This window comes from Acanthaster planci, linkage group LG04, assembly GCF_054643075.1.
Source record: "Acanthaster planci isolate LZ-2023a linkage group LG04, COTS_SCS, whole genome shotgun sequence".
Classification (NCBI taxonomy): domain Eukaryota; kingdom Metazoa; phylum Echinodermata; class Asteroidea; order Valvatida; family Acanthasteridae; genus Acanthaster; species Acanthaster planci.
In genome coordinates this window covers 8,205,646-8,232,337 of record NC_141780.1, presented here as the reverse complement: position 1 = coordinate 8,232,337, position 26,692 = coordinate 8,205,646, and the positions used below count along the sequence as shown (strand labels likewise).

The 26,692-nt window shown below is 40.3% G+C and overlaps 2 protein-coding genes across 2 annotated transcripts in view; one reads left to right on the top strand and one right to left on the bottom strand.

Moving 5' to 3' along the window:
- smc1a (structural maintenance of chromosomes 1A) overlaps nt 1-9,008 on the bottom strand; it is a 30,718-nt gene extending 21,710 nt beyond the window's left edge. Inside the window, exons 1-7 of the mRNA XM_022226825.2 lie at nt 8,741-9,008; nt 4,715-4,895; nt 4,077-4,197; nt 3,198-3,434; nt 2,457-2,669; nt 1,507-1,592; nt 325-490 (exon numbers count right to left, since the gene is read on the bottom strand). Coding sequence (XP_022082517.1) covers nt 325-490; nt 1,507-1,592; nt 2,457-2,669; nt 3,198-3,434; nt 4,077-4,197; nt 4,715-4,895; nt 8,741-8,849 — 1,113 coding nt within the window. The 5' untranslated portion in view covers nt 8,850-9,008. The remainder of the gene's footprint in view (nt 1-324; nt 491-1,506; nt 1,593-2,456; nt 2,670-3,197; nt 3,435-4,076; nt 4,198-4,714; nt 4,896-8,740) is intronic.
- Nucleotides 9,009-10,607: 1,599 nt separating this feature from the next.
- Nucleotides 10,608-25,703, top strand: LOC110974876 (uncharacterized). The gene is made up of 5 exons (XM_087135655.1): nt 10,608-10,706; nt 13,664-17,224; nt 19,205-19,437; nt 20,366-20,516; nt 22,289-25,703. Exons 2-5 carry the CDS (start codon nt 13,724-13,726, stop codon nt 22,424-22,426), a joined length of 4,023 nt encoding a protein of 1,340 aa, XP_086991781.1. The 5' UTR covers nt 10,608-10,706; nt 13,664-13,723; the 3' UTR covers nt 22,427-25,703.
- The last annotated feature ends 989 nt before the right edge of the window (nt 25,704-26,692 follow it).

The following is a 26,692-nucleotide window of genomic DNA, read 5'->3' as shown; positions in this document are numbered from 1 at the left end:
GATTTCATGAAAGTCAACGAACTGAAGAAATGTTTCAGTGATTGTGGAAATGCATGAAGTTAATCACAATGGTTAATCTTACCCCCCCCAGTGTATGCTAAATCATATCTAAATCAGAGGATTGAATATTGTTAGTGTTAATAAAACACCAGCTAGTGGGAAGCACATACAATAACATGGCCAGAAGGCTGTTTGAAAAAAAGTGCAATTGTTGAAACAAATTGTCGGTAATTCATAGTTTTTAACTTGTGACTTCCTGACTGGGAAGGTGCATATGAATGAGTCATATGCACATTAACAAGTTCCACCTGTCCTAAGCTTTACCTGTTCCTCCTCTAGCTCCAAGTCACGTCCCTGGCTCTGACTCTCCTCCTCAATCCTCTCCTCATACTCCAGACGTTTGGCTTCCACCGCCTCCAACTCTGCCTCCAACTCCTTGATCTCTCCCATGTGGCTCTCATTGGCCTTCTTGGCACTCTTCAAGGACTTCCTATAATTCAAATACATCTGCTGTGAGCTGACTTAGAACATTTCAGTTTTCCTTTAGTGGTGACTTTTTCAATCCTGACCACCATCTTCATTTCTAGCGTGGGCAATGTTAGGTCAAAGTGCATACGACCAAACCTAATGAAGTGAGTTGCAAGTTGCCAGAGCCACTTTGGAGTTAAAGGCCTTTAACCCTAACTGCCCAAAACCTGCCATACTCCAACAGCAGGTTTTGTGAGGTTTTGGCAGGTTTGGTACCGTACCTGAGGAACTTGTTGTTGAATTTTGTGAGACTTGGGATGAAAGGCCCAGGGAGATGGTGTTGGATTCTGTGTGAGTTGGGACACACAGGGTTCATTGTGTGCAGTGTCTGGCTTGCTGTACCAATTGTTGGACTATGCTTGATTTTGTCAGGTTTGGTACTGTTCAGTGCAAGTCATCCTATACTGCATAGACCCATCCATACCATATCATTCAAACTCCAACGGGCTCATTCTGTTGGAGTTTATCAGGTTTGGTACACCACCCTGCATGTACAAGTACATAGACAAGTACATGAACCTGTTGGATTTTGTGAGGTTCAGTATGCTTTCTAGTGCAGGAGCCTAGGGGGTTAGGGTTAATCAAGTCTTGCACAATATAAACTAATCCTTGCCTTCAACATTTTTCACACACAATGTGTACTATTATCAAGAAGACAAACTGAGTGCTTTTTCTGATGCAAACTAAACTAAAATTACTGAAGACCAATTCTGTGGGCTCTAGTCAAATATGTAGCTGAGCTCCAACTCTGCTAAGAAAACACAGCACAAGTCTAATTAATACTTGCTGCACTAAGCAGTTGACAGTAGTACCACTGTCAATTGCCAGATTATGTTACTCAACATAATCTGCCAATTCAGGAACAGTGCGTGACAAGTCCCACTGAACATTATTTCCTCCTGTGGCTGTCACATCTAAAATATGCACTTTTTTTTGCAAACCTATTTTAACAAAAGAAGGAAAAATTTGGCTTCTTACTTGGCTGTTTCGAGTTTCTTGATCATGTGGGAGGTCTTCTCCTTGGCTTTGATGAAGAGAGGCTTCTTCTTGTTCAGCTCAACTTCCTAGAGGGATGGTAACCACATTCTCTTTCAGGACCTAAACCCTTTCACAACCCTCACATTTAGACAAGGCATTTGTGGGCCCAAGAAATCACATGGACTGGGGATTCACTACATCCTCATGCAGGAATGGTAGATGGTGCTGTGTAGTTCATTCAAGAGAACCAACAAAGGAGACAATGTCTGAAGCCGCGCGCTGTTGAACCACTTGTGGATGATATCATTTTGGCTAAAATGTTTGACATTTTAAAAAGTCAAGATATGATCGTTAGCTTTTGAAATGAAGTTGAAAAAAAAATACTGACTAATTAAGAAATGGTTTCAGTATTTGCCGCCACAGGCCGTACACAGCAGCTAAGCTCAACATATAGACCATTTCAGTAGATTTCTTGGACTGTGCTCGTATCCTAAACAAATGGGGTGATAATGCAGCTTGCTGTCGGCCAGAGGTGAGTTGTGCTTGTGTATACAGAGGGCCTGATCACGTTGACACATTCTGTCTGAAGCCTATGAATAACAGAAAATTACCATGTGTGGCCAACATTCAACTGAATGTGCACAATCAAAAACTTTTTTTTCTCGAGAGGAACACAGCACACTTGGATATATTGACAATTTTACTTGCAGGTTTAAAATCCAGACAAACTGTCAAGCTTCTGGGTTAATTTCTATATTGACAATATTTCTTTTCTACAAAGTCACAATTTTTTTTCACTTTCAAAAGCCTGATGTCAGAAAAAGAATTCGAAAGATCTCATGCCTTGTTATAGAAACGGTACTACTTTATAACCCACTATGTTTTGGTTGTGTTCCACAGAAGCCACAGCAATGCACACTCAAAGCAATGTACTTATTTCCAAGACAAACCTTTTCGCGTGTGTCTTTCTCTATTGCAGCTAGTTCCCGGGTCAGCTGCCCCAACTCTTTCTTCTTGTCTCGGATCCTGTCCTCCACTTTGTCCCTCCTGTCCGTGGCTCGCCGGAGCTCATCATTCCGACCCTTCAGTTCCTCGCCAAAGCGCTTGATGTCGTTCTGGTTGTGGTAAAGCTTGAACAGTTGGAACTCCAGTTGCTTGTCCAGCTGAAGGTGGGACAGGGGTTAACAGAAATCAGTGCAATTAAAATGACATTATGGAATCCTCCGGAAGAACACCTGCAATGATAAAAAGTCAAAAGCTGTGCACACTGACGGCCATTTGTGTTGGAAATACTAGAATAAAAGGCCAAGAACAAAACTATGGACACATGATATACAGCTTTGTTGATAAGCCAACACTGGAGCACTAAGGAGGTACACAGATCAAAGCAAGTACAGAGGGTATGTAGAGACGATATACTAAAGAACTACAGCACTACAACACTGGCTTATTAAGCAAGATGCACTTTGATTTTCCTGCGATTATGGATGAACAGCAGAATGATTAACTTTTTCTCTTAAGGCTACTTGGCAAGACTTTTTAAAAACCCTGATCACTGGCAGACCCACTCGCTGCACTACCACAAACTGTGGTAGCATGGAGTACAGGAAAAAAATACTGCCCTAGGCTGAACCTCCAAATTTCAGACAGTAAGTTTAACTTTCTTTGCAATCTTTGGTCAACCAACTCACCAAATCTTCTTTAAGTTTCTGGTAGCGTTCCATCTCTTCTTTCTCCAGCTTGGCTTCCTTACGCTCGGCAGCGATACCTTTCTTCTTGTGATAGTTGAACTGCGTGTCCTCTTCCGCTTTCAGCATCTCAGCCTTTCGCTTGTCATACTCATTCTTCAGTTCACCAGACCGGCTGATCTCCTCAAAGAGAGCTGTGCGCTCCTTCGGATTCTTCATGGCAATGGATTCCACAGCACCCTGAAGTATTCAAAGCAACCCAACGTCTGAACTCTACCTCCCTTGCCATTTGTAAGAAGAAAGTTCTGGATCCTACAAAATCCATCACTGTGCAGAAAGCCAACGGTAATTTTTCTTCTGTTTGAACTTTATGGGGTCCTTGGCCTTCAAAAGTCATGAAAAGAGGCAGGGCTCCCTTTACAAAGATCTACAGTGTAGGTATTTGGGACTGAAATGCCAAACTGATGTGTTACAGTCACACACAACAGGTATATAGTTGTGAACAAGTATCACTATAATATGCAATGGTCTACTGTCACTCTGAAGATAACAGTGGTCTTTTTTGATCTTTTAGATTTTTGTTTGGAGCAAGTAACTTGATAACAAAAGGTGCCAGAATTACAGAAGCAGTTTAAAATTAACCTGCTCACTTTTCAGCTGATTTGACTTTCCATCATCAAAGGCTATAAAATCCATACAAGAAATGTAGATGACACTGGGCCTCATGTAGACGAATATTAACGGACACTGGAGTGCATACACTATTTATGCATGTAAATTTTTTCAATTAAATAGGCGAAGTCCCTAGTCAGAACAACAGATCTAAGCGTGGAAGCATAACTAACTCAAGTGCACAGTCACTGAAACCATTAGTTCACTGACCTGGAAGACGAGGAAGTTTCTGGCTTTGATGAGGATACCAATCTTCTCCAACTGCTCGGTGTAGTCGGCAGCAGAGACCACTTTGTTGTTAATACGATGTTCAGAAGCAGCTCCCATGATGCTGTGAACATAAAGGACATAAAAGAATGGCCATGGATGGAATTATGGTTAAAGCCAAAGCACTGATGGTCACTTTCTGACCAATAACATACATACAGTTTGAGAAATAGGTTTGCGGGTACACCATAGAATCAATCTCTTTTGGGCGAGGTGTGGTTCTTAACCCTAACACTCCTCAGTCCTCCAACAGGTGAAGGATTGAGGAGGGTTAGGGTTAAAAGAACCGGTGAGTATTAGCTCGACGTTTCGACCAGTGTGCTCTGGCTGTCCTCAGGAGGAGGTCAACTGTTTAAGAACCACACCTTGCAAAGCTTCAAATCTTACTTATACACACATTGTTTTTTTTTCCTTTCACATCGCAATGAATGTACCGTCGAAAAAAATTAACTAAACTGATTACAAGCAAAATCTGACATATTCACACCAAACATCAACAAAAGCATTTTGTAGATAGCTTCTCAAGGAAACTTGAAAACAGGGACAATATGATGGACAGAAATACAGCATGTGATGTTTACATTCTGGTATAGTTAGTCTCTCTACCATCCTCTTCTTCATAGACAGCCGTCACGGTGGCTCGATTGGAGGCTGGTTTACCAATGGGGGCACCATGGATGAGATCTGAAAGTCGCTTCACTCGCAAATTAGAAGTTCTCTCACCAAGGACAAAACTGATGGCATCCATCAAGTTGGATTTACCTGGAAGTATAATCCATTAATACGTTTCATTTAAAATTGAGGAATAAAGTCACACTTTAACTAAAGAAGAAGTTTCCCTAATATTTTGTTACAGCATACCACACTTTCCTTTTTCACAAATGAACTATACAAAATGTAACCCACATGGGATCAAGAACCAGACCAAATTCACACACCCATGGGGAACCTCAAACTCGGTGTGGCTTAATGAAGTTTTTTTTAATAATTCTCTCTTGCTTTCATGACACCTGTCTTATTAATACATGTATAACATGTGGAAACTCACAAGACAACTGCAAGAAGTCAACTGCCAAACACGCCACAAAGAATTACTGGCAAGAATTTCAGGATTTCTTTCTTCATCTTTCACATTCTCATTCTTAAGAGAGCCAGTACTACGTGTACTCGAGTACTCACACTCATATAAATGTCAAAGTACTCATACTCAACCTGACCATACTAGTACTCAGACAGCGAACTACTTGCTGGATAATCAAGGTACTTGTATTTGAAAAGTAGTACTCAATAAATATTATACCTTGATTTACCACGGTCTTACTTCTCTTTTTATCAATACTTTCAAATGACTGCAGAGAAAGTGACTTCCTCTGCATGCACTGTCTGGACAAGGTTAAGCTAGCCGTAAAGTAAACAGCTCTTGTGGCATCGCCTTATTCAGAGAAGTGTCTATTATTTTTACAAATGCAATGTACAGGTAACTGTATTCTTAAAAAGAATGTACAGTTTTCTGTACATTTAAACAAAATACGACAAATCAAAATTAACTTGATAGACACAGAGAAAGCAGTTGTGTCATTCAATAATAATAACATGTATAATGTCAAACACAATGAAAAATGCTCCTTACAGTGAAGTACACCAAAGACAGGGCTTGCGGTAACACCATGTGGATAGATGTCTTTTGGAAGCGGTATACTTCTGATAAGAACAGTTGAGCGTGTACTTGATGTTTAAACTGCTCTGGACATGCTCAGGAGTGGATTGCCGGACCTTGGGTGAGCGTTGGTATATACATGTACATGTAAGGTCTCCTTATACCGGAGGCTACCACCACTCCCCTGGTGTTAGGGTCTTCTATACCTGAAGCCAACCCCTCCATCGCCAGTTTGTCTACCTCAGCTCTGCCTCCCACCAGCTCCAACGCATCCTATGCTCAGCTGACATCAAGGTATTCCATTCGGTGCCACACAAGATCAAATCCATCCTCAACACCCGCAAGAATAAAACAACCTGACAGTCAACCTGGTGTGTACCGCATCCCCTGTGAATGCAGTGAGGTGGACATTGGGGAAACAGGCAGAAACCTCTCCAACTGGATCAAAGAACACTGTGCCCACTGCAGAAAGGGAGAGCTTGACAAATCTGCCATCTCCAAGCATGCCCACATCTTGGACCCCCAGATTCACTGGGACTCTGCACAACTCACTGCTTCCATCAAGAACTTGCTACCTACAAGAACCTGTGAAGCTATCGAGATATTCCAGGATGATGCAGTTCCACAAGACATAGGATTCCAGCTCAGCGACATCTGCTACTCCAAACCAAGGCCATCCCCCTTCTTGGGCATTAAGGTCTCCTACATGCATACCTGAAACCCAACCCCACCTCCATGGACACCTTCCCAGATGTTAGATATCATTGCACTTATGTTTTAATGTGCCATTTATTTTTTTATTTTATAATTTTTCTTCATCTTATTTATATTTATATGTTAATTGTAACGTTTAATCAACACTATTTGTCTTTGTGTTTTCTTTTTAAAATGTTCTTTTAGCCTATTTACTTTCAATTAAACCTCAGTTTTAACTTTTCCTGTTTTATTGAACAATTTTCAAACATAACTTTGATGTTGACAGTTACTGTATAATTTCATACAAAAGACTGTTTTCAAACAAATGTGTATTTCCCAAATGATATTCCAAATGCATGTATTTTCCACACGACCTAATCTCCTACAGTGACCGAGAGATTTTGATCATTTAGACTTGTGGGGAAATGAAGACCGTGTGCTTGCCCTACAATCTCCCTACTGATGGTACCGATTGCATGTCTCTATATGTGACTTCAAAAACATGAACTGCGCATTGAAAATAAATTGGTTATATGTATGCACCCAACTGAAAAGTTACTTAATCAACATCTTGAGACTGAAGTAGAGTGATCTACGTACTCGGCAGTACTTGGGAAAACGTATTTGACTACAACACTGGCAAGATTGAAAACAAACCACTGCCAAGGCTTAAAAGGCAATTTCTGACTGATACAGAGGGCTATAGTATACGCTGAAAAGATGGGAAAAACTTATTGCTGGGAGCAGGCAAAGGGAAAAATCGACGAAATGTCAATTAATTTTAATTCAACAAAAAACATAGAGCCTACAACACAAGACAAAAAAAACCTGCTGAACAACTGCTGGAGACATGTAGCCTAGTAATAAGGGTTTGTAGCTTCTGATTATAGGGTTGGGGGTTCGAATCCAGCTGGTTGCAGCATGTGATCTTGGGCCATCACTTTACCCCTATGTGTCTCTCTCTCCACCCAGGAGTGAATGGGTACCTGTGAGGGCAGAGATAATTCTGTTTAGCCATTAGCACTTGATATACAGAGATATGGCTGCAGCAGGCTAGTACATGCATACTCCCCAGGGATTGTTTCAGGAATATTCAGATGCTGTGAGCCCAATATGCAGGGACAGTAACAATAGTACTGTGCATCAGCGCCTTTGAATTACAAATACTGTAGGATACTGTGCCCCTTATAAATTTGCTTTGATATTATTGTTTATTATTATTAAGATTGGGAGTGAGACAGGGCAGGAACCAGTCTTACTTAGTATAAATGGACATGCACAGTAGTGTGAAACTCTAATGTGCGGATCATTAACATTTCTGAAATCCGACAGTTCACGAACATACAAAAATTGCAGCTTATCACAAATTCCACAGCAACAGCAACACAGAATCAGCACACTTTAAACTTTCCAAAAGACTACTTTTACATACCTTCGTAATGGTCTTTTTTACAATTTTTGTGACGATTTTGGTCAGTTTTCCTGTGAAAATCGCTGGCATTAAAAGTATATCATGTGGTTTTAACACTTTTTTTTTAGAGAAATGACCTGTGAAGTTTGGACAACTTTGGTATTAGTTGAAAGCTCAGAGCCTCTTTGATGAGAATACTGCATAAAAAAACAACTTAGAGGGCGTATACTCAACTCAAAGTTCAAAGGTTTTTGAGAATTGATTCGCAAAATGATGTCCTCCAGTGAAGCCGCTACTGCCCGACTGCGGAGCTCTCTGACTCATTGTTCTTTCCAATTTATTTTTCAGGAGTCACTGTTATACAGCAATTTAGTCCAAACTGATGACACAGTTTGAAAGAAAGTTCTCGGCTACAAGAGGATCATCACAAATTCAAGAATGGAGATTAGGTCTACTACTGTGGATTTTTGTCATCAAGTTTTCTGGTTTTTACACATTTTGCCATTGGGTTTTTACACACTACATGTAGCAGACATGACTGCCTTATCTGGTAATTTTGTCAAACTCGCTAGCTTATGGCCCATGTTAGATGCATTATTATAGGCCTAGGCTGGCTAAGCCTGTCTTTCTCTGCAACCAATGACTGGCCTAGTTTTGGGATTTAACTTGATTTTAGGCCTATATCATAAAAGAGTGGAGGAAGGATGCAACATTCCTTCCAACCTACCATTTAGAATACCCCACAACTTAGTACATTTTTGTCGCACAACACTCTTTCAACCAAAGGAATCTCTAAACAAAGCATTCATAGCACAACTGGTTAATGACAATTCCATGTTTTACCTGCTCCATTGGGTCCAATGATGGCAGTGAACGGCTTGAAAGGTCCGATCGTTTGTTTGCCGCTGTAGGACTTGAAATTCTCCAAAAGAAGCAGCTTCAGGTACCCCATGGTTTTGTTTTTGGTACTAACATAAATGAAATAAATGTAGCTGATTTATATCGTACCGTTCCTGCAAAAATTCCTTATTTCTCGGACAATTGCAGCTCATTTCAGACCCAATCCCGTTCGCGGGAAACAGGGAACAACGCATGCGCATCACAAGAAAGATAAATTTGGTCTGCCGTACGCGCACGCGACCCACGACCGAACCTAGTCTTGATTCAAGACGTGAATGAACAGATTAAAGTCCAGTTATTTTTTTAGAGCGCTATCAATCATTGAGTGTCTCGGAAAGTGAAACAAAAAGTAGTTTATTTTCAGATCGATTAAAGTAGCAAATTTCTAATCTCTTGAAGAAATTGTATTGAAAATATTTGTAAACGCCTTTGCATGAAAAACATGAAAAAGAATGCCATGAAGTTTCCAAGTTTTTAACAATCGCCAACGTTAACTCAATCCTTGACCGGAATGGATTTTGTTGTCACAGCGTTATGTCACCTAAAAACTGGTAGTCATCAACTGAATCAATCATATCACACAAAGACGTACATTTTTTGATGATCACTCCCCCTTGGTTTGACATGGGATCTACATATACTCGATCTGTTGAGTGGCGTTGGGTCCTGATGTAAGGTAATAATCCGGTTTCCATTGCCTGGCCTTGAATGAAAACTGCACGACGTGACATTTTACACACTTACATGTAATTTTTTAAATGTAAAATTTAAGTACATAAAACATGATTGAAACTAATTGTACAGTAACAACTATACCCGGTAAGATATGGGACGGAAGGGTACCCCCCCTTACCTGTCCAATCCCTATACACACTCTAGACTATTGTCACCTAACACATCCCCCCCCCCTAGAAGTCTGTAAAGAATTCCTGAGATTCCGATCAAATAATGACCAACACAAAGGTGGGGGGGTCTCCGTCCCATATCTTGCTTCAAATGGTAACAACTTAGCAAAGATGAAGTTAGTTAACTTAGATGCCTGACCCAAAACAAAAAACTGAAGCTGAAATTATTTGATCAGTGACTATGGACGAATTTCTGGGGGAAAGGGGAATTTTAAATGCTTTGGGAGACAAACTGACGGTGGCGTATCCAGCCAAGGTTTTTTTTACCCCCCTCCCCCCCCCAAAAAAAATCACTCGGCGCCAACACTTTTAACAACGGTACTGACACCTTCCTTCGAAGGAAAAAGTATTCCTTCAAAGATGAAAAAAAAAGTTGAAAGTTGATTTAAAAAAAAACCCGGGACTACAAACCTGAATACGCTACTGCTACAATCCTGTTATGGTAACATATTTTGTCCGAAATTCTGAAATCAGGACAAGGTTGAATTTAAAGAACAAAAACTCTGGAAACAAATGACGTAACATTTTGAGTGAATTTAAAGGAAAAACCTGGTCTGATTTTACAAAATTTAGGGAAGCGCACCACTAGAACGTCTCTGGTGGTGTTAGTCTGTATGTAAACTAAAAAAATGAAAGAAAGAACAAGCGGAATGCGAATGGGGAAAGACCCTAAACGGCACGGTGCTGCACTAAAATCATGCTTAGATTGAAAAGTCACAATGAACTTAAAGGGTTTTCTTTACAAGAGGATTTGTGAAAAGATTGAACAGCAAAAGCGACGGAGGGTAGAAATGACAAATCGCAAGAGGGCAGTATTCAGGTTTTTCGTGTTCAATTCAACTTAACTAGCTAACAAGCTAGCGCGGCGCTATACTATTTTTGCTATAACGGTACAAGACCGTACGTCGACACGACGTATGTTACTATACTCTGTTAGTGAAGTGACAGGACGTCGAATGTGGTTTGTCTGTTCTTTCATCCATGGCATAAATAGACGATAAAAAGTAAGTGCCTTCAATTTTACATTGTGCTTTGACTGGGCCCTACCCCTGGGGATCACTGTGAACTTTGTAAAAATAACTGAATAGTTTGGGTCCATCTTTCGAGCGCCAATAATGAATTTCTTTAATCGTCAAAAACGTGCACGTGTGTAGCATGTGTAGGTCCTAGGGCAAGGCATTTTGTACCGTGACTAGGCACCTACATGTACCTACCTGAGGTCTTTATCCTACGTGGTTATTGGGTACATCAAAGCACATAAAGCATGGAGGACTAGGAAAATGTGATCAGTGTAAATGAACCTGGCAGTTGGAATTTTGACACCCTACCATTTTACCAAACTTGAATTTGGAAACCGTTTTGAATTGGAAACAATTTTCTGTCATTAATTCCTAAATACATGTAGTTTGCCAGTGAAAGAAAACTTTTGCCATTTTATTTATCAATTGTGCTCATAAGCCTTATTGCAAATATTGCATGGGTGATTTTGCACAATGGTAGAAAGGCATTGTGGGAAGGAAAAAGGAAGTTTGCACAATGGTAGCAAGGCATTGTAGGAAGAAAAAAGGAGCATTTTTGTGCAAAATCACCCGTGCAGTATTTGCGATAAGGCTTATCTATGGTAAGAGTTACACATAAATGTATCCATGGACACCACTTGTCCCTTGCAGTAGTTTATTAGCCATCAGATAATGATAACATTTCCTAAAAAGTGAAATTTAACACTGAAAATGTTGTTCCATTTACATAGAGAATTTACACTAAGGATTTTGTTGACCAGTTTCATATCAGGATTGGAACACTTTCCTATTCTTTTTATGCCTGTTTCAGTGTTTGGTGTCTACTGTCCATGCCCTGCAGGCTAAGGCCTATCTATTCAGTGTTTACATGTATCTTGAACAACTCTTCCTGTGTAACATTCAACCAGCCAAATTGTGCCCAGATAATACTAGCCTGTGTGTTTGTCAATGCATGGAGGAAATAAACAGGCTGCAAATAAACAACCTGCTTGCCTATTAAATTAAGGCCTAGTGGTAGTAATGGAAAGAATGTACATGTATTGTACTACACGGCTTAGGAATGTGGCAGTGCTTTTAGCATGGAGAAATGTCTTCGACTGCCAGAATTGGTGAAAATTTCACATTTTCTAGCACTTTCTCGTAAGAAAAGCTGTACATATAGCTCCTTGATCCTTCAGTTGTGGCTATAACAAAGACTTCCCAAGGCGATGCACACCTTGTAAGAAATTTTAAAATTTGAGTTTAACAAAAATGTTGGAGATGCCCTCAATCGGGCTCAAACTCAAAGTAAGGATAACTTTTTGAGATTTAAAATAGAGGGCACATTTGAACTCCTACTTGTCTGTTTTGTAACTTCATTCTTTCCTAATTAAAAAACTCTGACCTTTCTCATTTTAACAGTATTACATTGTAGGTAGGCCTACATGTATATAACTTTCTTGCACAGTTGGTGCCAAGTTCAGTTTACATGTAATCTAATACATTAATTCATTGTGCATGCATACGTTGGTCCTTACCTAGTGTGTTGGGTATTGTTTAAGTTGGTATTGCCCTATAATTCCCCTCCTTTCTGTTCCTAAAATAAATCTTGCTGTCACTTGTGTATTACCAGTGGTTTCAATGAGTCTATAGTAACACCATTGCCACAATGCCGCAGAATGAACATTTTGCACACACTTCATGTTTGTTCGTGTTTGTCTGTACCCTTAAGTGCTGTTTATTATTTGCACCACCATGGGCCCCAGATTTGGATATATCCAGTTTGCTAGAAAAATGTAATGATACTCAGAAAGTATTGAATGCTAAAAATCATTAAATAAATGGGAAATAAACCTCAATGAGTTGCAAAAAGTTAATGAATTAGTGCTAACAATTTGACGAAAGGCAAGACTGAGTTCTGTAACTAGTCTGGCCACCATGTACTTGGCACTGAACAAATTTTCACTGAAGACAAGTGCATTCAATTTGGGTCAAACTGAAACTTACCAAGGGAAATTTTTCAGGGGAATATTTAAAAAACATGTCGGTTTTCTAAAACTCAAGAATCCTAGTGGCCAATATGGAACTCCATGTCAGTGACCTTTTAGTACACTGACTCCAAGGAAATTGGAATTTTTGGAAAAAAGAACCTTTTTTGATGTTTTAATTTTCTTTCAATTTTCAGTCTTCCAATTTATTTTGATGGATCCATGTTGGCTATTGAGCACCCCCTTTATAACTTCCTACTTCAAACTACGGCTTCAGTCCTCACTTAACATTTGTAAGGCTGACCCAGGGCTTATTAGCTCAGTGAAGTGCTGTTGATGGGGCTTAACATACTGTACATGTACATCAATCTGCATAAAGGGCGTGGTGTCTCTGTTTGAAATGATTCAAAAGAATGTAACGCTGCTTTATTGAAGAGTATTGCATTTGTTAGTCATTGGAGTAAGTTCTTTTCATAAGAGCAACAAGTGTTGCATCAAATTCATTTGCCATCCCCCCCAAAAAAAATGCAGTTTGAAAGACAATTATTGGTGGCTTGATGTTATAAACTTAGTGATTAATATTGTGACGACACTGACCCTGCTAAATACTGGGAAATAAAATTTTCACAGCTGGGCTGCTAGTAAAAACACAGCATTTATCTCAGTTATCATAAACAACTACTGTACCTAAAAATAACTTAAAAGATGATCTACATTTTCTTTTGGTGAAAGTAGTTGGAGTTCCATGGTGGCCTCATGTCCTCGTGTCTGGTAAACAATTCCATTTAAAATCACTCTCAGCTCACGTGCAAAAACCTTTTACCGAAGGTTTACGAAAGTTTAAGCCCCTAATACGTTGTGACATACGACAATATCCACGTAAAGTGAGAAATATTGTTTAATATCTGTTGCAAAAAGTGAGAAAGCGATCCTTTTTGTCACTTTTATCCCAAGTTACTTTTGTTACTTCTCCAGGTTCTTCACTGATTGTGGTCCTTTTTGTGGACTAATACGGTACATGTACCAGGGCAAGATATGGCATCCAGCCATGGTGACAAGAGAGAGCTCTCTTTCTCAGAGTGGTGTGACAAACAGTTCACCAACATGTACAGCCATCAGGAGTTTGTGTCATCACAACATCAGTCAGTTGGAGAGACTTCCATCAAAGCCCGCCTACAGGTGGCACCTAAGCAGAGTGAAGACAACCTTGGGCACAAGGGACACAAGAGGGTGGGACCTGTAAGGTCGTTTTCCTCTCAGGGCACAAATCCCAGATCCACAGATGAGGCTGAGCTGCAAGCAGCAAAGTCCCCTAGTCTAGAAAGGTGGCCAAAGTTTCCTTCAAAAGTGTCAGAAATTGAAGTGAGTCCTTCAGGCATCAAGTGGTGCAACCAGATGAACACTCTGTCAGTCAGTAATGGTTTGTTGGCAGCAGGCAGTACACCAGATGCAGAAAATACAGGTGTTGCACAGCTGGAGGAAAGGAAGAACTTGCCCAAGAACCAGGGTACGAATAATCAAAGACTTAAATGCTCCATTGGAGATGGTTCTGACAAGATACAGATGATGGAGAAACGTGTCAGCAAAGTGTCAGTTGACTGCGGGAGCTCTGGACAGGAGAGCCACACCTCTAAACGGACCTTCAGCGAACTGTCCCCTGGAAGGAAACACACAAAAGGCAAAAAGGGGAAGAAGAGGATGATAGATTCAGGAAGGTGTCCAAGGAAACCAGAAGATGTACAACATGAAGACAAACAGTGGAAGGAAGACCGCAAATCAGCTAGTTTAAGGAGCCAAGCTGAAAGTCTTACTGAAAAGGAGCAACATGAAAACAAGGAGGGAAGAATGTCCAAGAAAGTTGAGTGGAAATCTACCAAAGGCAACACAGACGTGAAAGTAAAATACTGCGAAGACTGTAAGAAGTCACAGAGTGGCAAAGTACCAGAAGATGAAGCCAAAAGGGTCCCATCAGGCAAGTATGACGTTGAATTGTCAGCAGGCATTGGAAACACAGAACATGACCTACATTTATGCACTAATGAAGTCTGCAAGACAGGTATCGACGATCGATCCCAGAGGTCTGGTGAAGGTGAAAAGGTAGCCAAAGTTGATCAAAAAACTTCAGGGAACAAAACTTCAAAACTACACCCAAATCTGAGTTCCTGTGACAAGTCAGCAAGTGGCAGCAGTTCAGGCAAATCGATGGAGAGAGCAAAGGGACACAACTCCCAGCGAAGAATGACAGATGTGGAGAATTTAAGAAATACTGGAACACAGTTAGGTGAACAAAACGAAGGAAAGAAGCTCAGTGCATCTCCTGACTATATTCCTGAGCAATGTCGAGTTACTCGACCTGAAGGAAGAAGCTCCGTGAAATCCATACAAAATACCAAAGGGGCCAGTATCAAAGACATCCAGGAGAAGGCAACAGAGGGCAAAATAGCTGGTGTGCAGTCCCCATCACCCAGAGACAAGCCATCTGTTGCAGCACATCACCTCACAAAACGTGTGCTAGAGTCTGTCTTGAAGCCACTGTGTTCATCAAGATCAGCAACAAAGTTACGGCCCAAGTCAGGGGAGTCAGCTAAGACCAGCAGGTGCACTGACCAAACTAGGCAAATGCAGAGAAGGTCACCGTGGTCAGCAACCAAAGTACATCTGGAACACATTTATCAGGCCTTTGGTGGTGTGGAAAGTGGCACGTCTGCGGAGGAAGAGCAGTTAAAACCTTCAGCTGACAAGGAGTCTGAAGCTAAAGCACGAAATGAACACTGGGATAACTCTCATCCAGAATGCCCTCAGGACAGAAGGCAACTTCAAGAGTTTCTCCATGAAAAGACACAGCACCAGGAAGAATCCGATACACAGCCACAGACAGCATCTCCCCGTCAGATGCTGAACAAAGATGGGAAGATGGCAGAGATGGAATGCTGCACTGCGATTGACCCGCCAATTTCAGTCAATGCCAAGGTTGATTCCGGGTCTTCAAAGTCAGATGGACCTTTACGGACTGTAAACTTTGCACCCAAATTTACTCCAAGGACTGTGTCCAGGATTACAGATAAAGTAAAAGGTGACAACAACAATAGTGGAGTGACTAGTGAGAAGAGTTCTGAAGATGTTGCTCGTTCTTCTGTTACGGAGAAGACCCAAACCAAAAATGATTACATTGCTCGCTGGCTGGAAAATCAGGACGAACCACCTCAGAAAAATTCCTTTGAAGTCAGCACCAACCAGAACCTGGAACCCGGTGAAGTGTCAGATAGCACATCAACATCTGATGAAGCCTGGGAACAACTGGTGGACAGCATCATGAAGGGCAATGATGAAGAAGTCTTCAGCAGCCCTTACTCTAAACGCGTGCCGCAGAAGTGGCGCACCGCTGGCCTAGTGCCAGTCACTCCCTTCCAGACAGGTTCTCTCCCGATGCAGGTGGATTTCAAGCCGACAACTTCAGTGGGACAGAAGAATGTGGCAACTGTGTCACCGTACTGCATCCGCCCTCCTGCTCCTCAACCTACCAGATCTTCTGCGTGCACTTGGTCAGGACCGATGCCAGGCTTCATGGATGGAAACAAACCCCTGACACCTGCCTCACCACCTTTTTTCCCACTGAGATCAGTCCAGGGATCTTTGGATGGCAGCCATGATGCTATGGGCACTATGGACGGCTTGTCTTCATTCCCAGAGAAGCAAGAGTGTTCCGAGAAAACACCAGCTAAAGTTCTTTGGAGAAGCCCTGGTGAATATCCAGGCAAAGAGGACATGTGTCTGTCTCCAACTGTTATGCATACTGATGCCGTCCCGGCTTCCAGTAAAACTCAGAAAGTCCAGTCTATGTTCAACATACCACCACGATTCCTCCGGCTTGCACAGCTCAAAGCCAACAAGGATCAGCCAGTAAGTGTGCGTATGAGCTCTCGTCTGCCTTCAGGCTCAGGATGCGTCTACCCCAAGCAAGTGCACCAAGAGAACTTGGTGTCCACATCAGAGGTGCCAACATGTACCTCAGCACCACAGTCAGCATCCCCAAGCATGGCAGGGACACCCTCCAAATCTTCATACAGATCTTTGATTTCAAGTTCCCTTGGCTGGTCTACCCAGTCACTGAGTCGTACCCCAGGGACCATCACACCAACCAGGTTCACCCCCTGGGCAAGCAGGGCATCCCCCCTAAGTCGCGAGAAGCCTTCTTACCACATACCCAGAGATAAAGTGGAACTCAGTCCTGTGGTTGACTATCCCATATGCTCAGTCCCATATGTGGACACGCATTGCCACATTGACTTCCTGTACCAGCGCACAGAGTTCAGTGGCACATTTGAGAAGTTCTCTAAGGTTAACAACTTCCCTCAGAACTATGCCGGCTGTCTTGCGGTGTTCTGCACCCCGGAAGGGTTTGAGCAGGGAGCTCTGTGGGAGGATCTGGTCAAGGAGAAGAACATCTGGCTGGCGTTTGGCTGCCACCCTCATCACGCCAAGAGCTATGACGGTATCGTGGAGGAAAATATCATCAGATGCATGAGACACCCCAAGGTGAGTTTGAACACACTTTTCTCAAAATAGTATATGGAATCAAAGGCCAAACTTGAGAAAAAAGTTAAAGAATCCAGGAAATGAATTTTTCTTAGAATCACTTTTTGTGTATCTCTGTACTCTTCTTCCATGTATCTTTTTTGAGTTAGATGAACTGACTGGTGCACTTCTTCAAACATTAAAAATTGACCAAGCATTTCTGGACAAGTGAGGGCGCTTTTGCTTAGATGAAAATCCAGGAAGACATTGTTCAGGTTGCATGTTTTCATGTTCACATTGTGAAGCCCAAATTTGCCTTCTGGGAACATTTCTGTGAAAAGGATTTTTGCTGGATTATTGCAATATACTTACACAGCAATAAATTGCAAAAGAGACTGGAATCTGCCAAAGCAGTGGTTAAAAAAATCTTAGATATTTTCTGTGCACAAATCAGTGCAACATTGAGATTCAGTGTCTTGGATGACGTAATAGTTCTGCTCATGAATATGCAAATATGCATTAGCATAAAAACCAAAAAGCATCAAAATATGGGTTAAGATTGCAAAACAAACATTTAAGATGAAGTTAATTGAAACCCAAAGATGCAATTTCAAGGTTTTTTAGTAAAATTTATAAAAATATATTTCTATTTCCCGGTTCCATAAGTTTCAGGTTACCCAACAACCCAACTTAGAAATCACACTGGAAGTTTTTTATTCCAAAATTTGATACAATTTACACGAATAGGAAAAATTATGGTGCAACCATATGCCTAATTTTTGTGTAAATTATCCTGTATTTCTATTTCCATTTAAAAAATGTTTGGCTTGAAGAAGGGGCTTTTTGTTACACCCACAATCATGTGCTTTCTAAATTTAGACAAGGAGTGGATGCATACATTACTGAAGCATGCATTAACATTAACTCGTTTGGTTAGTTTTACAAATGAGTGGGCACAAATTAAAACGGAAATCATTCCCCACTCTAATATTTTGGCTAAAAATTTAGCCCCCATCATTTCAAAAAACAATTTAATCGCCCTACCCTCTCCCAACTGTTTTTCAAAGTGCATGTAATAAAAACACAATTTTGGGGGGGTTTTGTTTGGCGTAACTGACATGTGTCAAGTAGTATCTTGTAGACTTTTGCCATGTAACATGCAACCTCGATACTGTTCATGTAGTTTTTAAGGTGATTTAACTTTGGAATTTTTTTCCAGTTAGTTTTCACTATTCAGAAGTGAGCCCTCTTGTGGTGGGTTGCATTTTCTTCATGTTAGATGTGTTCATCTTTCTCTGCATAAATTACAGTATATAAAGTTGGGTTTAATGTATTTTACTATCACAGTTATGGAGGGTTGCCCAGAAAACTTAACAGGTACTTAACACGTACAACTTGTGAGAAATTTTCATACATGTACATGTATGCTGCAACAAATCCTGCACATACATGAACAAAAGGAGGAAGGGGGGGTTGAACGAGCACTGAAATATTGGAGGGGTGCCACGAAATGATGGTGCAAGCAGGCATAATTCAGTGGGAATTTTGGCTGTCGAAATTATTCAAGAATGGCAAAAAGAAGAATTCAGGAAATGGAAAAGGTGTCTCTCTGGCCAACCCCCCCCCAAATTTGGAAACATTACAGAATGGTGCACCAGACATCTTTACTTGTGGGGGCGGAGAAATTTTCTGTTCTTGCGAGAAAGGACACAGAGATACATGTAGCTGTACCGATATTTTAGGTCAAACCACAAACTTCCTGCTTTCTTTCAGTTTAGCAATTGCAGCCACGGCATACGTTTATAATGGTTCTGTTCTAGAGGCATATGCTGTCATAGTATGTTGTCTAAAAATCATATCTTGCGACAATCTAAAACTTTCCAGTTTTACACTGAAATGTTTGCTAATGCATAACCTGTACCGGTATAGTGAACATTTGCTACTCGTTTTAGGTACAAATAAATGTACGTCATTTTCTGTGATTGTGTTTTTTCTCCCAAGGCTATTGCGCTGGGAGAGATTGGCTTAGATTATTCAAACCGTTGCACATCGGACAGACCTTTACAGCTGGAGGTGTTCCGTCGGCAGCTACACATTGCCTTACAGATGGGCAAACCCCTGGTCATCCACAGCCGTGATGCTGAGCAGGACACACTGAGCGTCATGAAGGAAATGGTGCCCAGAAATTACAAGATCCATCGACACTGCTTCACTGGCTCGCCACAGGAGGCCAGGTATTGCATTGTATTGCACTGCATTGTTCCTGGGCAGATTGACCGAAATCTGCTTAGTCCCACTGAAGCCACCATTTGACCGATCCTTGAGAATTTTGTTAAAATCTTAACAATTGCCTGACAAACTTAAAATACATGTATCTGGGCCGCAATTTTGTCAAATTTTCATGAAGAGACAAACAAGCCCAAAATTATGACTTGAAATTTTTTTAAATTTTTTTTTACAAAAATCAACAAGGTTCTAAAACCAATCAAATTTTACCAAATCTACTGATATCAGCCAAATCACAGTGATCACCATAGAGCAAAGTTCAACTGAACCACATTTCGGTTTCACAAAGAGACTGAGTTGTTTTCCATAGGTATAGTGTTAGCAACAAATACCAAAAATGGGATTAACTCATTTTGCCGTTTTTAGGAAGAGACAAAGTTGACTCCAAAAATGTATACAAATTTAACAGTTTTGTACCTGGTATGCACAATGGCAAAAGTGTGTGTGTTACTGAAAGTTTTGGGTGCTGTTTTCATAGAAGTGTTTGCTCACAATAAAAAGAACACAAAAGCTAGCCTGAGCCCTAAGAGAGGCCATAAAGGTTATGGCAAGAGATTTCCTATTTCTGGCCTCCCCCAAATGGTTGGTTCCCCCCCCCCAAAAAAAATTGTTTTGAGATCCACCCTTGCTTGAACCGTGTAGTTAATGGGAAAAGGTGGTTCAATATTAGGTAGCTCTCATGCCACATTCTGTGATTGAGGCAGTCAGTTTCAATCGCAAGGTCGTGACGCACTGAAAATCAGGTAAAATTGCAGGTATAAAAGTATTTTTTCCATACAGTAATGATCATTTTTATTCCACAGTGATACTGGCAGTTGTTTGAAAGAGGAATTTTTCCCTCTCTTTCCATTTAATTCTATATTCCCTGCATGGCAGGAACTTTTTCCAAGCATTTCCGAATTCCTTCATCGGTCTGACTGCACTGGTCACGTTCCCCACTGCCTACCCTGTCCACCGCACTGCCACCGAAGTCCCACTCAGCAAAATTCTGCTTGAGACAGACGCTCCATACTTTCTGCCTAAGCAGGTATGAGAAGTGCTTCCAATCAACTCACTTGATTAGAATCAGTGGAATTCATCCATTGTAGTGTGTAAATACACGTGTAACATTTCTGAAGAAGATGGAGAAGGAGAATCCCTTTGTTTATGACCCATCCATGCCAGGAACTTATCTGGATTGACTTCCCATTTACTCACCATGGTTACAATTGAAGAGAGGCTGTACCTTTGAGGCCAGGCTCTATATACTGGGCTATTTGTGGATAGGTTATATGAAACTTTGAAACTAACCGTATCAACTCATGGCATTTGTATTCCTTGTCCTTGATCCAGCTCTCAAACAGCAAAACACTGTTGGCACAGTAGCAAAGACTTACTATTGCAGTCTTTGCCAACCATTGGCCTTAATGTTTGAAGAAAAAACAAACTTTTGAAGTACAGAAACCATAGGAATCGGTCATAGTTTAAAAAAAAATCTTGTGCAGCTACTGAAACACTGCAAGATAAATACTTTAGTAAATGTTAAGTGAAAAAGCCTCCCATTTTGATACTGATGAAAATGCAAAATGTGTATTTTGGGGGCAAAGGTTGTTGCAAACCAAGAATTTTGTGCAAACTTTGGCCGCATGTACAACTTGGAGAGGTTGCACAAAGAAGGTATATCACTTTCACAAAAATGAAATGCATTGGTCCACTCTTCTCCAGTGAAGGACCACTGAAAGTTTTTTAAAGTAGTAAGTGGAGCCGTATGTGATTCAGCATTGTTTGGTGAGCCTTACAAAATTGTAAAGAAACAGCTTTTGTGAAAGTTAAATCGCACTGCACGGTTATGACACGAACTTGTTATGGAAAGCTTATACAATGCACAAAGTTGTTGCTGTGAGAGCTTTATTGTGTTCCACAACTGTGAAAATGTTTTTTTCCCTCAAAGATCATACACTTCACACAGTAAAACCACTTGCTTTGAAATAGACTGCATCAGTCAGCCTGCTTAAGCACTCGTTGTCAGACGAAACTGAACAGCAAGCAGATTACCAAATGTAAGCCGATGAACAGTGCACATGGCCTACAGAAATGTGAATTTAAGTGCCCATCACTCTTCTCTTATAAGCCTTTTTCTTCGTCAGTTACTCTTTACTCCTGCCATAGAGCAAGGAACAGATGCTTTAGTCAGGCATGCAACTTTTCCTCGGAACAGCTGATTTCCTCCTTTTTCATTTCATACTCATGCCATAGAAAATTGAAGAATGCTGTACAAAGTCTTGTAAAGATTGCAGTTTCTTCATCTTTTGTCAAGGTTGCATGCCTGTTCAGTTTTGTAGAGACTCAGATCTGTGGAATGCAAAGTTTTCATAGGAAGCAGTTGAGAGAGTGATATTGTTCTCATGAATTTCCATTACTTGCTTTTTGAAATCAGCTGGATTTCTTCCCATTCATTTTATGCAAAAGCGCATATATTTGAAAAAATTTGCATCTTTTTTTGAAAGAAGAAACTCTGCATCACATAATATTTTTCATAAATATTTTGGTGTCACAAAATTCTTCCTGAATTGAAGAACTCAACAAATGCGTAGGACTGGTTGTAAAGGTTGGTAGTTTGTTGGTACTGTCGTCCTTCAGCTGGAGGTCTCTAAAACCTACTTGTGTCAATTTTCTTTAGGAAACCAATGTTTTTTATACTTGCGAACCTGCAGTTGCACATGGTGCTAAACTAATACTTCAAAAACTGACACAGTTTTGCCAAGATCTCCATACCCCATTTAGTCGTTCTTTTTTCCTGTTGTGTGTTATCTGCTGCAGTGCCCTCGCACCATGCGTTGGGCTAACCCCAGCATGGCTGTCTTTGTAGCTGTCCGCATCGCCCAGCTTAGGGGCCTCACCCTGGAGGACGTGTTGTACGCTGTCCGGAGGAACACTACCGAGATGTATGGTATATAGAGCACAACTCGTACATGTACAAATGGTCATGACACATTTAGCTTGTGCGGGAAGCTGGTAAAGATGGATGGAGAGAGTTTATAAGTACAGGAGGAGTGTACAGAAGACGACACCTGTCTGGCGAAGCCATTTGTCCACCAAGATTGACTCACAGTCACTGTAGAGAATAATCTCAATTTTGTGGGAGAACACTTCATCTTACTCCATTCCTTTCAGCTTAAAAGCAGTCATAGTATACCAGTTTAAAAGCAGTCACGTTACACCTGCAGTCTTGAGTGGACAGAGTGTCTGATACCACCTTTGATCAAAGAGACATTGTGCATCTACATATGTAAGAGTCACTTTTGGCGAAATCAAAATTCAGGCTGTTCTATGTGTCAATCTGTTAAGGTAACTTCTTTTCTAAAATAATCGTTGGCTGATGTTCCACGCTTACCGTATGTAGCTGTTTTCTTCAATTTATATCCCATTGTGTCATTTTACTCTGTTTCAGGTCCAGTTAAAACTTTAAGGAAAAATGTTAAAAAGTGTAGGTTTGAAGTTTTCCACTTTCAGTTCTGTATGTAATTTACTTATGTGTAGAATAAACTACAGAAAAAAGTGATTTTAGGATTCATAAGGATCACGGGACAGTGGGATTCAATACAGGGTAAGGAAAGCAATTAATTTCAGTTGATCAGTTTTCCTTTGCATTGTTACATATTCTGTTTTTTTTGTTTTACAGAGTCAAAGCCTTGACTGTTGTCATGGATGGTTGAACATTTCACACCAATTTTCCTGTGTAAAAATTTGAGTACTTTATGACTTTTCACTAAACTTGGCCAGTGGATTTTCCAGAGGTCCATTTAGCAAGTACGTAATATTGGATGCATTGCTTTTTTTTTTTTAGTTTTAGCAAATTTGGATCTCTTCCCCCCCCCATCCTGGTCTAATTCATTCTGTATCCTTTTGTAAGTTGTACTAACATGACTGATGGACACCAATAGACAGTGAAGTGTCTTCGAACACTGCTGCAGCTAGTGTTGGACTGTTGATGAGATATGATTGATATCTGATGTGTGATCACCTGGTTGTAGAGAAATGAAACAAAACACTTTGCACAGAGTGAGAGCCCCCATGACAAATTTGAAAGGGAAAAGCAAGTATTTTGTTGGTGTTCATAAATTGCGCCTGTGGAAATTCCTGATTGGTTTGTTGTTTGGCTTTGTGAAGTATTGCTTCCAATTTGATTGAATTTCCACCATTGGCAAATGATGGTATTCTATGCTGCAGTGTTCACACCACTGCTACTCCCTAGTTTACATGCAAGTGAAGAAGTAAAAAGTGATTAATGGGAAGGAATTCTGGAACTTTCTTTAGTGCACAACTTCATTAGCAGTGGGTTTTCCTATTTCCTTTAAATTTCAATTCAGATAGTCAACTCTCAATAGTTGATTTTGTCCACTTATTCTTTCGCATTCACTAAATGTCAAGGATCTGTGTGAAAATTTCTGTTTTTAGCAGAAGAGCAGGATTTTTTGCTAGATTAGATTAATCTTATGAATGTTTTAAAGTTTATGTTTTAAAAAGTATACACAAAAGGTAAGGACATATGTTGTGCTTAATATTTTCAAGACACAAGAAAAAACATTCTGCAAGTATTAAGTATCTCACTGAGAAGACTCGTTCACTTTTGCATTAACTTTATTCTTAAGAAATATCAGTTAACTTGCCCTGTATATGAAAAGTAGTTGAAAAAAGGAAGCTTTCATTGAAAACAATTTAATGCCAAGTACTTGCAATTGTTAATTAGTCATGCGGATAGTACCTTTCATTTGTGGAGTATATATCCCCCCCCCATGCTGCTGCATGCCAGACATATTTGGACATGAGGTCCAGTAGTTTTGCCACTAACTCTTGCCCCATATTACAGGCCACCAACTTGCAAAGTTTGCTAATGGTACAGTGTTATGTTTTCACTTCCTATGAATACTGTAGACAACCTACATGTATGTAGTGTCTTCAGTGTGTTGCAGGGAGAACAATCAAATGTGTTGTTTGAAAATTAACCAACCAAACAAAATAGCACATTCTCCCTAGTCGACTGGATTAAGTCACTGAACATGAACAGACACTTATAACAAGGTCCTTGGGAGTTTGGAAATTACCTTGTTATAATACTTTCTTTGTATTATCAGAAATGAAAAACAAAGGAAAACAAAGACTTTGGACCTAAAATTGTGCTTGTATTAAAAGTGCTCTTATCTGTGTTCAACTGTAGACAAAAGTCATTTTCAAACCATACACCAACAGGTATTCGGGACATTTGGAGGGGGACATCCTGTCAATGCAGGAGCATCCAAAGTTAGTCATTGTCACGCAGCAAGGGAACATTGAATATTGTATGTGGGATAAACTTTTCTTTTAGTTTGAAATGGGCACAAATTGAGGAGGCCAAATCACTTGTCTTTTCATGTCAACATTTTACTTGTTCACTGAGCTTTTTCATTTTGAAACAGGTAGCCTAGAGAGGTAATGGTGGTATTATCTGAGAAAATTATCAATGAGATATACGGATGCACACTATCAGTTTCTCATAAAACCTGCTGAGCATGAAGTCTTTTCAAACTTGGCAACATTTCAAGCTCAACCAGACGGACCAGAGAGAAGTAAAACCATTTAGGAATAGTTCTTTCATACGGTAAAGGAGTGAGTACGTGGATTTGAGGCATTCTTCTCTTACTGGTTTTGGATTTCATCTGCCAGTGCATGACGCTGTTTATGAATGGCGCTAACAATTAAGATGGTAGGAATTCAGACGCTTTTTATGTGACACTTTGATTGATGAGCATGGAGTTGGAAATTTGTGGATGTTCAATGAATTACTGTTGAATTTTCGTGCAAGAATTTCACATACAGGTTCAAATACTAATAAAGTGTACTTACTGTTTGTTCAGTGATTCAGTCATTCAAGATAAATTCAACACATTTTAGTGGATTCAGTTTAACTCAATTTTACATTAGCGCTACTGTGTTGGTTACTCTCACACAAATAAAGTTGGACTGAAATGACTTAATTTCACTTGAGAAATCTGTCTGGTGGCCTGGATAAGTTGGTCTTCAAAGATGGCAGTGTTCTTGAAGCAAAATGCCAGAACAAGTAAAATAAACACATCTGCTTATTCCATGTATTGTTGAGCTTTCTGTTATCTGTGGATCATTTTCACAAGTAAGAATGAATAAAAGTAACATTAACTGGTTTTTTGCATATTTTTAGACAAGTGATTTGCCCCCCCCCCCCAAAAATAAATTACAAAGGAAGCCAGTTCGCTGGAACTGTTAAACAAAATTTAAACCCATTGAAATCGTTTTGCAGTGATCAATTTTGAAAGAAAGTGCATTTTTCAAGAATAAAGATGAAGATTATTAATTAGATGTTGAAAGTTTTCTTACCTCCATGCACACACGGTAATGTAATTTCTTGTGTTATTCTTGGAAAAGACCCACTTGAACTGTTTGTTTAATTACACATCAGATTGGCTGAGTGGTTGGTTTTTATTTGTAACTGCTGATCCTTATTGTACCCTGGACCCTCTGTGGGCATTGACAGTGGAAGGATTGTATTGTTTGTGTGAAGAGCGGGGCAAACGTAAGTTCTGTCTTATCACAGATCTCTGACCTTCGGATGGAAACCACAAATACGCCTTGATTCTACCGTATACTCCGGGTAACGCGAAACAAGTACACGTACATTGTGCACACATTGATCGTAGTGTTTGCAAATAAAACTAGTACATGTATAGTGCGTCACGTGTATTGTACTTTTTTTAACCGGAAGTTGAGAAGCACCAACCATTCGGCATAGGGTTTCTCTTGTTACCCAAAGGAATCTTAATCTTGGGGACTCCCTTGGACACATTTTTTTCATGACTCATGAAGTACACGATAAAAATTATGACTCATCGTCTTTGAATGTTTCAGACTACATATTTCTTGGCCACGTTGTCATCATCCCAACTTGCCATGCGCAGCTAGCGCAATGCAGCCGAATTTGTCGGTAATAAACCGTAACGATTTCCCCCGCAACAAAATGCTCCGCTCCGCTGCATTTGGGGGCAAATAATTCATACATGAATAGATTATATCCAATTATAGTCGTGATAATCTTGTGTTGCCTCTGTAGAACCAACTGGAAATGCTAGTGACGCTGTTCAAAGTGTGCACAAACTTGCATTAAATAGGGATTTTAAGTTGGTATTTTATACCTCGCGACGCTGGCTCCTCTAT

Coding starts and splice junctions, on each gene's coding strand:
- LOC110974876 (XM_087135655.1), top strand. CDS start 13,724: ATGGCATCCAGCCATGGTGACAAGAGAGAGCTCTCTTTCTCAGAGTGG. Junction 17,225..19,204: donor GATGCATGAGACACCCCAAG/GTGAGTTTGAAC, acceptor TTTTCTCCCAAG/GCTATTGCGCTGGGAGAGAT. Junction 19,438..20,365: donor GGCTCGCCACAGGAGGCCAG/GTATTGCATTGT, acceptor CCTGCATGGCAG/GAACTTTTTCCAAGCATTTC.